The 13,651-nt window shown below is 41.7% G+C and overlaps 1 protein-coding gene across 1 annotated transcript; it reads right to left on the bottom strand.

The window, feature by feature from the left end:
• Positions 1–137: 137 nt before the first annotated feature.
• Positions 138–13,538, bottom strand: LOC113030593 (sodium/hydrogen exchanger 6-like). Its single transcript, XM_026182190.2, has 16 exons — positions 13,121–13,538; positions 12,500–12,699; positions 12,267–12,344; positions 12,028–12,104; positions 11,309–11,421; positions 11,095–11,200; positions 9,699–9,840; positions 9,441–9,546; positions 8,023–8,111; positions 6,569–6,682; positions 6,162–6,273; positions 4,866–5,019; positions 4,741–4,771; positions 4,561–4,649; positions 4,096–4,201; positions 138–2,581 (listed from the first exon to the last, which is right to left on the bottom strand). The coding sequence occupies exons 1-16, from the start codon at positions 13,395–13,397 to the stop codon at positions 2,252–2,254; spliced, it is 2,124 nt and encodes a 707-aa protein (XP_026037975.1). The 5' UTR covers positions 13,398–13,538; the 3' UTR covers positions 138–2,251.
• Between the last annotated feature and the right edge of the window lie 113 nt (positions 13,539–13,651).

Genomic DNA, 13,651 nt, shown 5'->3' with positions numbered 1-13,651 from the left:
ACTCAGTAACAGGACTGCACACAGTCATGTGAAAAACAAAGTTTTCACATGACTGTGTGTGTGTGTGTGTGTGTGTGTGTGTGTGTGTGTGTGTGTGTGTGTGTGTATATAAAAGCAGAAAAATCTATTCCATTTAATATCACTAAAAGTATTTTTATTTAATTTCAGTAGAACTCACAAGTTGTCAGACTGAAAACACACTGTTGTTAATAACTTTAGGACTAAACAGGGAAAAAATTAATTTCATCTGAAATTATAATCTCCAACATTTTTTAAAACATCCACTTATCAACCCATTGCAGGTGTAACAATCACATACACAGTTTCCACAAGCAAATTTTTATATTTCAAATATTCAAAGAGGTGCATGTCCACATTTGTGTAAGAATCTCAAACCTCAATACTGCTCGAAGATCAAAAAGACAACAGATTTGGAGCTCGGCACACTTAAAACCCATGTATTTTTTTTACGAGGTCTAATTTTGACCGACTTTCTCTTTAGGCATCAAAATAGTTGTAGCTATGTGAGACGTGCCTGGTGAGCACAAACAAGGGTGTGGATTATCTGAGGAGACATCTCCCAGTGAGGTCAGAACATATTTGATGAGCCTGGTTCCCAAATAAGGGAACAACACCATCCGGGAGCTCGAGTAACGTCCCCTCAACATTCAGAATCCGCTCATTGTTACTTCATTTTCACATGTCACATAAGCGTTTTGATAAATTTCACTTAGGAACTTTGATCACAGAATGCCTACGTTTGAAAAATATGTGTGTTTCTATCCATTAATGCAAGCACAACATTATTTATTATATCATTTGCACTCTTTTGGGCTCTTTAGGACCGAATGTACTGAGTTACACCACAGGCAGTCAATGAATGGCCTAATCAGTCGAAAAGATTTTACATCATACAAAAAAAATTAAATTAAATTAAAAAATAAAATAAAAAATCACCTTACTGCATGTTAGCAAATCAAAATATGTACAAATCTACATTAAGTAAATGAGCTTCTGAATAGGCACTTTAATTCATAACAGTTCAGCCAGCTGTCAGTTTTCTTTGATGAGACATCACAAACACATAGAAGCTTGTTTTGTTTTTTTAAACTCAACCAGATGGAGGCAGAAAATCGAGAAATAAACTAATATTAGCCCTAATAACCACATCAGTATACTTGGCCAGACTGCCACACACACACACACACACACACACACACACACACACACACGTAAAATACACACACAGGGAAGCTCTAGTTTCCAAATATAAAGTTACAGCTTCTGCTACAGTACAGAAAGGAGACATTTTTTTAAACATGCATACAGTCCAGGAAGGAATAATCGCCTCCACCTGTGAAGAAATCTGTAGCGCTATTACGCCCTCCACCCCTCGGAAAAAAGTCGCAATAGGAGCCTTTCACCAAAAAGAAATCTTACACAAAAATACAAATAAATAGATAATAAATAAACTAAATGAATCAGCATATAAATAAATCATTTTGTTAAAGAAATCAATGTTAAATAAATAAATCAAACCGTAAACAGACTGATTTAGAGGCAGTGCTAAAATCTAAGATGGTGGAGATGCTCCTGGGCACTGGTGTGGATGCAGTTCGTTCTCTTTAATCAGTACCTGCCTGTTTGTTCTGCTCAGGTCTTTGTTTGCTTCCTCCTTTGATAATCTCCTAATCACATGCTTGAACTGCTGATGAACTCTGGGAACAATAACTAGTGTTAAAGTGAGCCAGTCTGTGGATATGTTAGTGGGATTAGTTACCAGACTGTAGTGTAGATGGGCTTTAACGCCCTTCAGTGTTATGCGTGGTGCTTATCTTTAGGTAGAAACACACAAAAGGAGCTGGAAAAAGGTGAACTGTGTATACAGCTAGGTTTATAGAGAGCGCTGCCATATCACCAGTGTGGGATAAACACAGGAGCAAATGAAGCCTCCTCATACGGGGTGAAATGTAACCTATAAAATCGAGAAGCTCTTGATTTAAAAGTCCCTCACGTCACATTCAGTGTCACAGTTATCCCGACTTAAATCAAGCTCAAACTATTTTAAAACTGCATGTTAGATGGATTGGTGGTGAGAAAATCAATCTGTGCTTTCTGATTGAAAATCCCGAAGAATTCATTTGTTTTGTTTTTTTAAATATGTCATTATTTTGATCAGTCGTATGTATGGTGTGTATTTTTTTATTTTAAGTTGGAAACAACAAACTGTGTCCTCAGAGCGGCAGCTTTCTTACAGTCTGTGCCTGTGAGGTTCAGAGCGCGGGGGGGAGGGTGGTGGAGGCAGGGTGACGGTAGTCGGGGCCTCCACGGGGTCATCCATGGGCAAGACCAGCCGCGTTCCCCGGATCGCCACTTCGTGTTCTGCCACGGAGAGCTCGTGATCCAGACCTTCATCGAAAGAACCTACACCACCCCCGGCGCGGGCGGTCGAGGAGTGCTTGGGGTTGACGGTGCGGGATCCGGACGCGTCCGTGCTGACGGTGACGTCGGCGTACATGGAGCTCACGCTGGCATCGTTCAGGATGAAGTCAGAGTCGTCGTCATGGAGCTGACCTTCATTCTGGCGAGTGGGAAGAGAAGAGGCGGCCGTGAATGCTTCCACACGAAACTTAATCAAAATTAAGAATTATCCTCGATCAGTATGAGTAAGTTTGCATGTACAGTACTGTGCAAAAGTCGTGAGTCATGCCTTATTTCTTTATGTTTTGTTGGGAAAATGGGAAATAGGTGCAGCGATTTACTGAAACATGTGAAAACATGCATGGAAACAAAGTGCGTGAAGTAAAGTAAGTGAGTAAGTCAATATTTGGTGTGACCACCTTTATTCTTCAACACAGCCTGAACTCTAAGAAGCTTTCCTGTTATTTCTTTATAGTCTTTAGGAACAGTTCTCCAGGCTTCCTGAAGGACAACATGATCCCACACGGCTTCAATAATGTTGAGGTCTGGGCTCTGGGGAGGCCAATCCATGACTGAAAGTGTTTTATTGTGTTTTTTTACTCCATTGGCAGTGCGTTTGGGATCATTGTCATGCTGACAAATGAAGTTGTTGCCCGTAGATCAAAATCTGACCTGCTTTCATAATTCAATCAATCAATTTTGATAAGATCCCCAACACCACTGGCTGAAATGTAGCCCCAAACCATGACAGAGCCTCCACCGTGCTTTAAAGACGGCCGTAAGCACTCACTGTTGTACCCGTCTCCTGACCTCCTCTATACACATTGTTAAAACAGAAGTTTGCAAACTTGGGTTCCTCACTCCATCAGAGCTGTTGCCACTGATTTTGAGTCCAGTTCTTGTGTAATTGGCATAACTCAGCCTTTTCTCCTTGTCACTCTTCCTTAAGAAGGGCTTCTTGTCAGGCACCCTTCCACTGAGACCATTACTGATGAGCCTTCAATGATCAAATGAAGGTCCAGATGGATGTCTCAGGTCCTGAGTCAGGTCTTTATTGATTTCTTTTCTATGTCCTAAAAATGATTATCAGATACTACGCATCTGCTTTAGATGTTTCTTTTAGAGTTAACGCTTCTTCTTTAATCCTCAAATTTTCAGTATCCTCTGATATTTTTTAAAGGACATGGCACAGAAATACTAGTTTATTCCTGTCACATGGCTTTTTCTATAGATTAAACTAAAAAAAAAAAAAAAAAAGGGAACAAATAGTGTTTTTTGTGACAGACTGCCTAAAGATACAATTTAAAATCTTTTTGTTTGCCAAGTTTTCTTAGTTTAGGTAAGTTTGTTCTGCTTGAATAATTCATAGATAATTTTTAAGTGTACTAAAAAAACAAACAAAGAACAACTATAAAAACATTCCTCTGAAAATGGTCAGGAACATGGACTTCATTGGAAAAAAGGGAGTGAAAAAGCAGCCAATGTCAAAAGAAAAACTTTGAGAAGCCTTCAGAAAGTCTGGAGAACTATTTTCTCAAAGAGCACTTCAAAGAAAAAAAAAGTTACAAGAAAGCCTGGCTCCTTAGAAGGAAAATATAAATAAATGAGAGGTGGCTGAAGACTTTTACAGTCCTGTAAATCTGAATAACTCATAATTCTTTTTCATGTCCAAACCTCATAGGCCTGTGGGCTGGTGAGGCATCGAGCCAGTGGTCCGCAGCATGCAGGCAGAGTAGCAGTGAGAGGCGGACCGCTGTGTGTCAGGAGAGGTTTCAGGTAGCTGGTGAACAAGCTCATGTCAAGGAGTGCACAATATAACCATTTTAAAGCAGTCTGGTTCAGCTGTAACAATAATGACTCAACCAGGTTTTCAACCGCAGCAAGTAAAGGAATATTTCTGTTTCACAACATCACTGTGAAACTTAAAACACATTTTATGGTTTACTATCATTTTTTAGCTGAAATGTTCAAGTAAAAGGTTTAACATTTTACAAACACCTTTGTGAAAAGCACGATATAAAACATAGTAAAATAAATATCATCACTCTATCTCTGAACCTCCTGTGTTGTTACGTGCTAGAAGTTTGTAAAGAGCGCCCTCTGGTGGCCACAGGTGAACGCATCAGGCTGAAAGGATACTTGTGGTCAAAGTTGTACCATATCCTAAAAGGCCAGGCGCTCTCGTGTTTGGTGCTCCTCCGCTGTGACCCATCCAACGCGCCTGAATTCTGTTCAGCAGAAGGATGATAATGACATGGCGTGCATTTTTATTTCATCACAAAATCAGACAAATTAATACGGCGCTCAACACCAACTCACAGCGTTGTCTTGATCAGAGTCCACACCCACCCTAAAAAAACAAAACAAAACAAAAACATGTACTTTGACAAAGTTCAGCGGAGGTGATGCGGCACAAACAGTAAGATACACGGAGGCCGGCTTACGGTATGCTCATGAAAGATAGCATGGGTGTGGTGCCACCACCACAGATCCACACAGTGAAGAAAACGATCAGGAGCGTGGTTGAAAACATCATCTGACGGGCGTAAGTCGCTGTGTCTCGAATGGAAAGTGCAAAGGTCATCGCCCCACGCAGACCTAGAGGAGACGAAAAATAAAACAAGGATGGGTGAAAACGTTTTATTAATTATTGCTCATGTTGTGGATACATAGGCATATGTAAGCAAATAAGAAAGCAAGTCCAAAGAATGCAAGTCATTCTGAGAAGACCGTTCGCGGTCAGGTTTAGGTTAAGTCTGCGGGAAACAAAGCAGGTGCCCTGTAGTGTGAAAACAACTGGAAAAACCAGAGCATCTTTCACATATTAAGTGATGTGTAGCTGATCGTTGGTTGAAGGTGGACATTTCAGGCTCCAGATGTGCAGGTGACCGACGTCAAGTATTAAAAAAAGTTTGGTTTCAGTCTTTGTCACTTTCATTAAGTCTAAAGAGGCTTTGGTGTAAATAACTACAGCCTCTCTGTGAATGTGAGCCGTTTACTCTTTGAACTTTCACCAACAATATGCTAATAAAATACACAACTCCCACTCAGACTAATGAAAATGAAACTTCAACTGAATTCTTCTAGACGATAAAATCAAAACTGAAACATGTACACCCACTGTGGAAACAAATGAAAAATCCTCCTTCTTTTTAGGGGTTGCCACCGCACACTAGTTGCCTCTCCCTATCTCTAGCATCCCCCTCTGTCACATCAACCCTCTCTGTGTCCTCCTTCACTACATTGTCTTGAAGTCTGGAAGCCCCATCTTTAACATAGCTTTGTCCAATATATCCACCATTGCTCCTCTGCACATGTGCAAACCATCACAGCCTTGACACTCAAACTGAAACCACACCTAATGAATATTAACTATAACAGCTCTACAAGTCACTGAACTTTATTAACGTTCCTCTTTGCTGGTCTCTTCCTGTGCGCATTCCCCATTAAAGTGCGGCAGCGTGCCTTTTGTCTGTTTATTATTAACTTAATAAAAGTTAATAATAAATGCATCCTGTTCTTGGCTTAACTACTTCAGTTATTTCCTGGCAAGCTCATGTGCTGTGCGATGGTGTGGGTGTTTTTGCTTCTCCGACTGCTGGTATATGTAGCAATGCTAACGAGCAGTTCCAAAAGTTTTCTCAGCGTACTTAATGAACCGTTGACATATATAACTGAAGGTTTAAGAGGAGAAACATGGTTTGAGTCCAAGCCTGATAAACAGCTTTATGCTAATGTACCTGCAAACATCATAACGTGCTGAAAGTTGTATCCGATCTTGTTCTTGCGGCCCAGGTTGAGGAGGAAGGACAGAGGGTAGATGTTTGCAGCCCTGCCCAGAAACACTGCCACCTACACAGCGCAGGAAGGTCAAGGACACAACACAGGAACTCTAACACTGGAATGGAAAATAATCACACGTAGACGTAAACACCAGCTCGGCGGTGACTAAGCTTTGATATGCTGATTTGCTTGTGTCCGTGATGTTATTTTTGGCCTTGGTTAAACATGAAATAGATGTTCAATTGTAATGGTATAAATATATATCAAATATTTTTCAAGGCACATGAAACAAAAGGTTTTTATCCTATATCCTGATGCACCGCAGAGCCACTGACTCCTTAACCACCAGCAGAGTAAAGGATACGAAGGCTCCGACAATGAAGAGAGGGTTGAAGACGTGCGACTGGAAGGAGAAGAGCGTCAGACCCATGTAGGAGAAGATAAAGTTCTCTGCCAGGAAGTTCAGCAGCTCAAACAACTGAAGGGGATGAGAAAAGCGGATATTGAATTTCATTTATATATGCTACTTCCCCAGTTTTTACACTTCCTTCTATTTGAAACAGTTAAAAATTTCCAAAATATTCTTGCGCACCATATGACCAATGACCAATGACGACTCTGGAAGACCCAGAGTTCGGGAGAGGTCATTTAAAAAATGCTTGTCACATTTTCTAATGAAGCTACATTTGATGCGCCTGTTCTGCAGGGGCTTGCCAATCAAACATGTTAACCACTACACCAACAGAACATGCTTGTCAGTGACAGAATGCAGTGAAAATCAATAACCTGTATTACAGAGTCCCCTCATAAACATTCTTCCAGCTCGCACACTACAAATGAAGCGTCAGCTTTTAATTAACTTTGACTGTGCATGAGAGTGTGCATGTAGTTGCGAATCATCTGATGTTTTGGACATGTCTTCCCCTAGGCCTAGTCACGCAGGACTATAGGTTGGTTGGTGACCCACTGGCAACCTTTAGTCACTAGGGAAAATATGTACTCACTGTCCAGTTGGCGAATGATTAATGGAGGTTGTTGGCACCAAAAACCTCCTTGTGCTCGCTCTGGACAGATTCGCGCAGTTCACTGTAGTTTGCATGGAAGATGCAGATTTTCTGCAAATACTTTGCAGCTGCTGCCCGTGCAGTCGTTAAAAGAGACCTTCAAAGTAAAAGCTGTGCCTTACCAGCGCAAACTAAACATTTCAAAGCCGACATAAATATTTTAAGCTGGTTTTCAGACACTTGAAAGCCATTTCCCACATTTGCTTCTTAGACACTTTTTTTGTCATATCTCTATCTCAGTGCTGCTTTTGAGTCAGGTGACCACAAGTTTCTGCGTGTCATATCACCTTTAACTCATCAGAAACACATAACTATGATAAACTCATATCCACAAACATCCTGCATTATCATGAACTGATACTGATGATTGTAGTAACTGGTTATTAACATTTAGTTGATATGAACGTGCAGCTTTGTGATGTCCTAGCTTCAACAGAAGACAGAGCTTTGAGTTTGCAGGACACGGAGCAGTCGGCCACATCAGCTCCATCAGCTCACTGTTTCTGTGAATAAATGATAGCAGCTCGTGGATTTCTCAGAACTTTCTGCAAATTTGGCAAAAAGTATAACCAAGCTTGCGCTAATGCCCAAGAAGCAGAGAAGCTGTAAGTCATCCTTCCTTTCAAGATATTTCACAGATGTAATTCTTTGCAAACCAGATCTTTAAATGCAACAGCGCAGCAACAACTGCTGCTTGAAAATGAATTTAAAACAATGGGATCAAGCACATTATATAAGTTATACTGCATTTCACCTGTTTGGTCCTGTCTTGAGAGTCTGGTGAGAGATTATTGTAGGTGTAGTGGGCCTGAGTGATCCCACAGAACAGCACAGCAACGACACCTGAAAGAACACACAGTCATCCCACATCAGCAATCGGTAGGTCGATAATTGGGGGCGACCGTGGCTCAGGGGGTTGGGAATCGCATCTGTAACCGGAAGGTTGCCGGTTCGATCCCTGGGCTCTCTGTCCTGGTCGTTGTGTCCTTGGGCAAGACACTTTACCCTACCGCCAACCCTACGGCCAGAGGGGTCGATGGCGCGATATAGCAGCCTCGCTTCTGTCAGTCTGCCCCAGGGAAGCTGTGGCTACAACCGTAGCTTGCCTCCACCAGTGTGTGAATGTGAGAGTGAATAAATAGTGGTATTGTAAAGCGCTTTGGGTGCCTTGAAAAGCGCTATATAAATCCAATCCATTATTATTATAAGCTTGGTGAGATTCTGCGGTTCTGCTACTGTCAGTCAAACCCAGAGATGAAAATCCAACGATTACCAAGCACTGTGTGTGTGTGTGTGTGTGTGTGTGTGTGTGTGTGTATCGTGTATTTGTTGACATGTTTCTTCATCAGTAATTGTATCTTAAGCCCACAAACTGTCCGCAGTAAGTTGCAGTTTTAGAAAACTGGGCATTTATTTTACTTACTGTATATATTTATTTTTACTCACTATCGAGAGAACTGAGCTGAGAGCCACAGTCAGCACAGATGGGTAGGAATCTACTGAGAGACAGACTAAATAGACATTGTTGTTGCTGCTGTTTTGTCATTTGACAGGACAAAAATGAATTCTCCAGTTAGACACTGGATAACTGGCACCATGAGAAGGCAAACAAAGCCTGTGTCCTTATCTAAATCTTCCTGTTTAGGAGAACAAAACTTCTAAATGTTATTATTAGTGTCCACTCCAAACAGATATTTGTAACCTTTTGTTGTTAATGCAAATGCTTGAACAGCAAGTGATAAAATTCCTTCAAATCCATCATATTGCAGCATGCCACACGCTCCCCAGAAAAGACAGTAAAACAGTCAGTTTTACTTAGTAGACCAGCAACTGTGTTTTAAATGAAGCTTCAGACTAACACAAGATCGATATCAGATGTCTTCTTGTGAAGACCAATGACTTCTCAGACCTGACTGATCTTTGCAAAATACTACACAGAGAAATACCTAAGAAACACACAGATAAGCTGACAGACTCTGTGCCTCCACAGAGCACTTAAATGACTCCTTCAGGGTAGTTTCCAGTGAAAGCATGTGTCACCAAGCCTGTGCACATACACACGCACAAACTCACAAGGTGAAACCACTATCTCCCACACTGCTGCAGCTGCTAATCAAATACGGAAGGCAGTGTTGTTACAACTGCATGCAGGAGACTTTGTTGCAGGTCTACCTGTGAACCCGCAGGCCTCCGCCAAGAGAAAGGTGCTCCAGGACATCAGGAAAAAGAGCGCCGTCTCCAACAAGGGGAAGTCCCGCAGCTTAGTAAACTTGGTGACGTGATGGAAAGTTAAGGGACCAAACAAGGAGGCGTGGCAACTTTAATACACTGGAAACAGGGAGAAACTGTATCGTTATTCATTTACCTCTTGCACACACCTGTGAATGTAGATGTAAAATATGTCATGGTAAGAAACAAGTGAAAGGATATGAGGGCGGTCACAACTCCTGTAACAACACCGAGAGCAAAAGAGCCGCTGAAGACGCCCAGAAAGACGCCGAAGGACTTCAACATGGCCATGGCCTCAAAGCTGTGGCTGTTGTCGCCTGCAGGCTGGTACGCCACAATGGAGCTGCAGGGAAGACAGAGAGCATGCACGCAAAACCATTTAGAAGAAAAAAGGAAGTGGGGCTTTACTACAAAAAAGGCCTCACTAAGGAAAGGGAAGCTGGTCAAACACATGCTCACAAAATAGCGTCAGGAATGAAATCACAAATGCAGCAACCCAACTCCAAGAATGGCTTCTCTTACCAGTCTCATCATTAATTCAGATGAACTTTGTTATGATTTGGACATATCTGCAAAGACGTCAAATATGTGGAGTTGGGTTTTACAGTCATAAATGAAAAAATAAAAGGTCTTGCATGCTTCATTTGAACTCTATCAGGTTAATATTCTGCAATAACCTTTAATGAGCCTAAATGACTAAAAACTTCATAAGAATAAAGGGTTTCCTGGTGATTCTAGAAATGGTGGGTGATCTAAAAATCAAAAATCAAAGTAGGAATGGATATGAAAGGGCTGCAGCGTCTCAGGAATGAAAGGGAGGGTGATGAAGGATGATCCTGAAGCCTACCTTCTAATGTCTGAGGTTCTAAAATATTAACAAAAGCAAAAACCACGCAGTCCCCCTGACCAACCCACCCACCGAGGAGTCACTGTCTGGTTTTCTCCCAGCCATTCCTCGGACACCTCAGGTAACAGTGAGCTCTCGTTTCTTGCGGAGCGCACAGCTCCAGCACCATGCCTTCCCAGCTTTTCGAAGCGGAGGAGAACACTACATACATACGTACGTACGTACGGGCAAGGCGATGAATGACACAGATGGGTGGAGACAGGTAAGCAGTGAAATGACAGGGACTGATGTTAGTATGATTAATGCGTGTACAATACAAAAAAGCCATTTCTGCCACAGTTAGCTCAATGCAAGCACAGGTTTTATGGGACTAATTAGAAAAGAACTAGAAATTATAATTACAACTGTATCTGTTCTTTCTGTCTGTAATGAATATGAAAAAACTGGCACTATTGGGAGCCCAACTGAAGGAATCAAACACAAAATTAACAGTTTTTCTTCTGCATAAAAATTTATTTAACTCAGATTTAACTCAGGTTCCAACAGTTTGAGCTGAATTGTTCACCAAAATGTAATTACTTTAGCAAAAAGCCCCAGCTGATTGAGCCTAAACTGCTACAGCTTCAGAAAGAAACATTGCACCAATTATATCAACTAATATCTCTTAAAAAGCACTTATTGTTTTGTGGCGGGCATTAAAAATTGTTCGTTAATGTGGCACCGATGCTTCAGTGCGTCAGTAATACGTACGAGGAGAGGACGATGGCGACGGCATCGTTGAGGACGCTCTCCCCAAACAGTAAAGCGTAGAGGTCCACGTCTACCTTTAGCTCATTGAAGATGGCGAGGACTGTCACTGAGACAGAAAATAAAGAGTATAAAACATCTAATTAATAACAGGAAAGCTGTTGAAAATGGAATCAGATGCTTATCTTCTCTGTTAATTTTGGATGTGGGTACCTACCAGGATCTGTTGCTGAAACGATGGCCCCAAAGAAGAGGCAATCAGTAAAGTAAAAATCTCCACCAAGCTGCCCCACGACTTTCATGAAGGACACAAAGCCATACATGATCAGTCTAGGAGAGAAAAAAACAAACAAACACTCAAACCACTACTATTCAGCAATAATCTGATCACATGTAGGAATGCAAGGTCTGCAGTGTGGTATGTACCGGGCCGATCTGCACCTTAAGGTGGGTGGATACTCTCTCTCACCCTCACCATCTTCAGAGGTCTGCAACCTGGATGTGATCCTGGACTCCACCCTCTCATTCACATCATATATTAAATCCATCTCTGAATTTGCCATCTACCACCTGAAGAACATCTCCAGACTGTGGCCAGTACTCTCAGACTTTGCAGCTAAAACCCTCATTCATGCTTTCATCACCTCCCGCCTGGACTACTGTACCTTCAGAAATCAGCTCCTAGAGTTCTTACTTGTACAAAGTCCCAGTAACACATCACCCACACCAGCTCCTGGGAAAGTCTCATATTTCCTAAAAGATCTATCTCCTTGCCTACATGCTCTTGCTTCCCAGTATTTATCTGACCTTTTCCTCCGCTACACAAACCTTGGAACCAGCTATATAAATCTAAGTTACTATTGTCAATATTATCGTTGCATGGCATTATTTTCTGGCCTATTCTGAGCTAACTTCTGAGATGTTTACTTGACTTACCCAATAACAAAGCAGGATATAACTGTTCCGATGAAAGCATAGGCGAGGATAGAACCGATGTTCCTGAAAAAGTGTCTCTGAGAAAGACAGAGAGCAGGTGTTTATTTTAAGAAAGAGGCTACGAACAAATGAATAATCTTAAAAAGAAAACATTAAAGACAAATATAAACCCTTACAGCTATATATTTAATAACAGATACTTACATAAATCTTTATATAAAACCTTTTGACACTCTTACCCTTTTCAGACTGTAACCTGCATGGAAAATAATGGGAGGCAGCAAAATGTTGAAAAACACCTCTGGGTCAAAGGTCACCTGAGGAAAGCAGTAAGATTAGTTAGGCACTTAATTGCCATCCATCCATTTTCATTACATTATGAGACATACATATCTCGCTTAACAGACTGTTTAGTGTGAGACATGCACACTAAACGGCCAATACTTCAACCCTCCACCATCTGTTCCCTTGCCTTTCTCAGCATCTCATCGTCCTGCACTTGGTGACCTTTGCCCTGTCCGACTTCCCCCTTCAGAGTGTACTCATAGAACCGTCCGCTGACATTGACCAAGAGAGTGGCAGGACTGCCGTTAACGGCACAGCTGAGAATCACGTCGCTCATGCTTTGGGGGGCGTGGATGCCAAACCGCAGGATCACACCCACCAACAGTCCTTTGGGAAAGTGGAAAAAGAGAAAAGAGCAAGTGAAATCAGAACAGGCAGCACAGGATTTGAAGTTAACTATTATTTGAGGAGGAAATTAGGCTGAGATTGCATTTAAAACTGTTGAATCAACCAATACTGATAGGAGAATTATTCTTACAGAAGTGAACTTTATTATTTTGAAAGGAAAGGATAATTTAATAGCTATAAATAGGAATTATAGGGCCCATCTCTAGTCATTTGTTTGCCATTTATTGTTGCAATACACTACCCATTATCGTGTATTCTGTTGCAACTGTTTTTTATTAGGGATATCACTCTGATTAGAAGTATGCTGCCCAAGATACGTGAGATTTACCTGTCAGATTATTCAGCTAGCATTAAAGCTACGTTTAATGGACTGATATGAGGGCTAGCTCGGTGTCCTTACCATAGATCATGGCAAGCCCTGTTTCGTGCAGGAACCTGAATCGGCGGTGTTTGAAAAGCCATATGGTTAGTATGGTGAGCGTCAAGAGCATTATGAATATCAGTAGGTAGGCACTGTCCTGTCGGTGGCTTTCCTCTGCTATCCTCTCAGTTGCGCCGTTGTCCATCGCACCGCCGTCGCCTTGGCTCCCGACGAGCAGGACTGTGAGCAGAAAAGGCAGCAGCAGCGGCGCTTTCGACGGCTTACCGCCAAGAAAGCGACTCCGTGTGAATCCCATTTTGTCTCTGTGTCCAAACAGTTACATTTGTTGTTAAATTAGTGCTGTTTTTTTTGCCGGGAAACAGCTGATTAGATTAGAAATTAGCTGGACCAGGGTAAATGACAGGTCCTTCCTTGCCGTTACCAAAACACTGGGACTTCCGGCTCTTCAAAATAAAAGCTCGTCACGTTGCTTAAGCAGTGTGAAGGGCAAAGTTACACATAAACGCGTGAAGGTTGCACAATCAATCCACTCATAAAATACACTAAAAA

Source organism: Astatotilapia calliptera, chromosome 10, assembly GCF_964374335.1.
Source record: "Astatotilapia calliptera chromosome 10, fAstCal68.1, whole genome shotgun sequence".
Lineage (NCBI taxonomy): Eukaryota > Metazoa > Chordata > Actinopteri > Cichliformes > Cichlidae > Astatotilapia > Astatotilapia calliptera.
The sequence above is the reverse complement of the archived record's forward strand: the minus strand, read 5'-3'. Positions and strand labels throughout refer to the sequence as shown.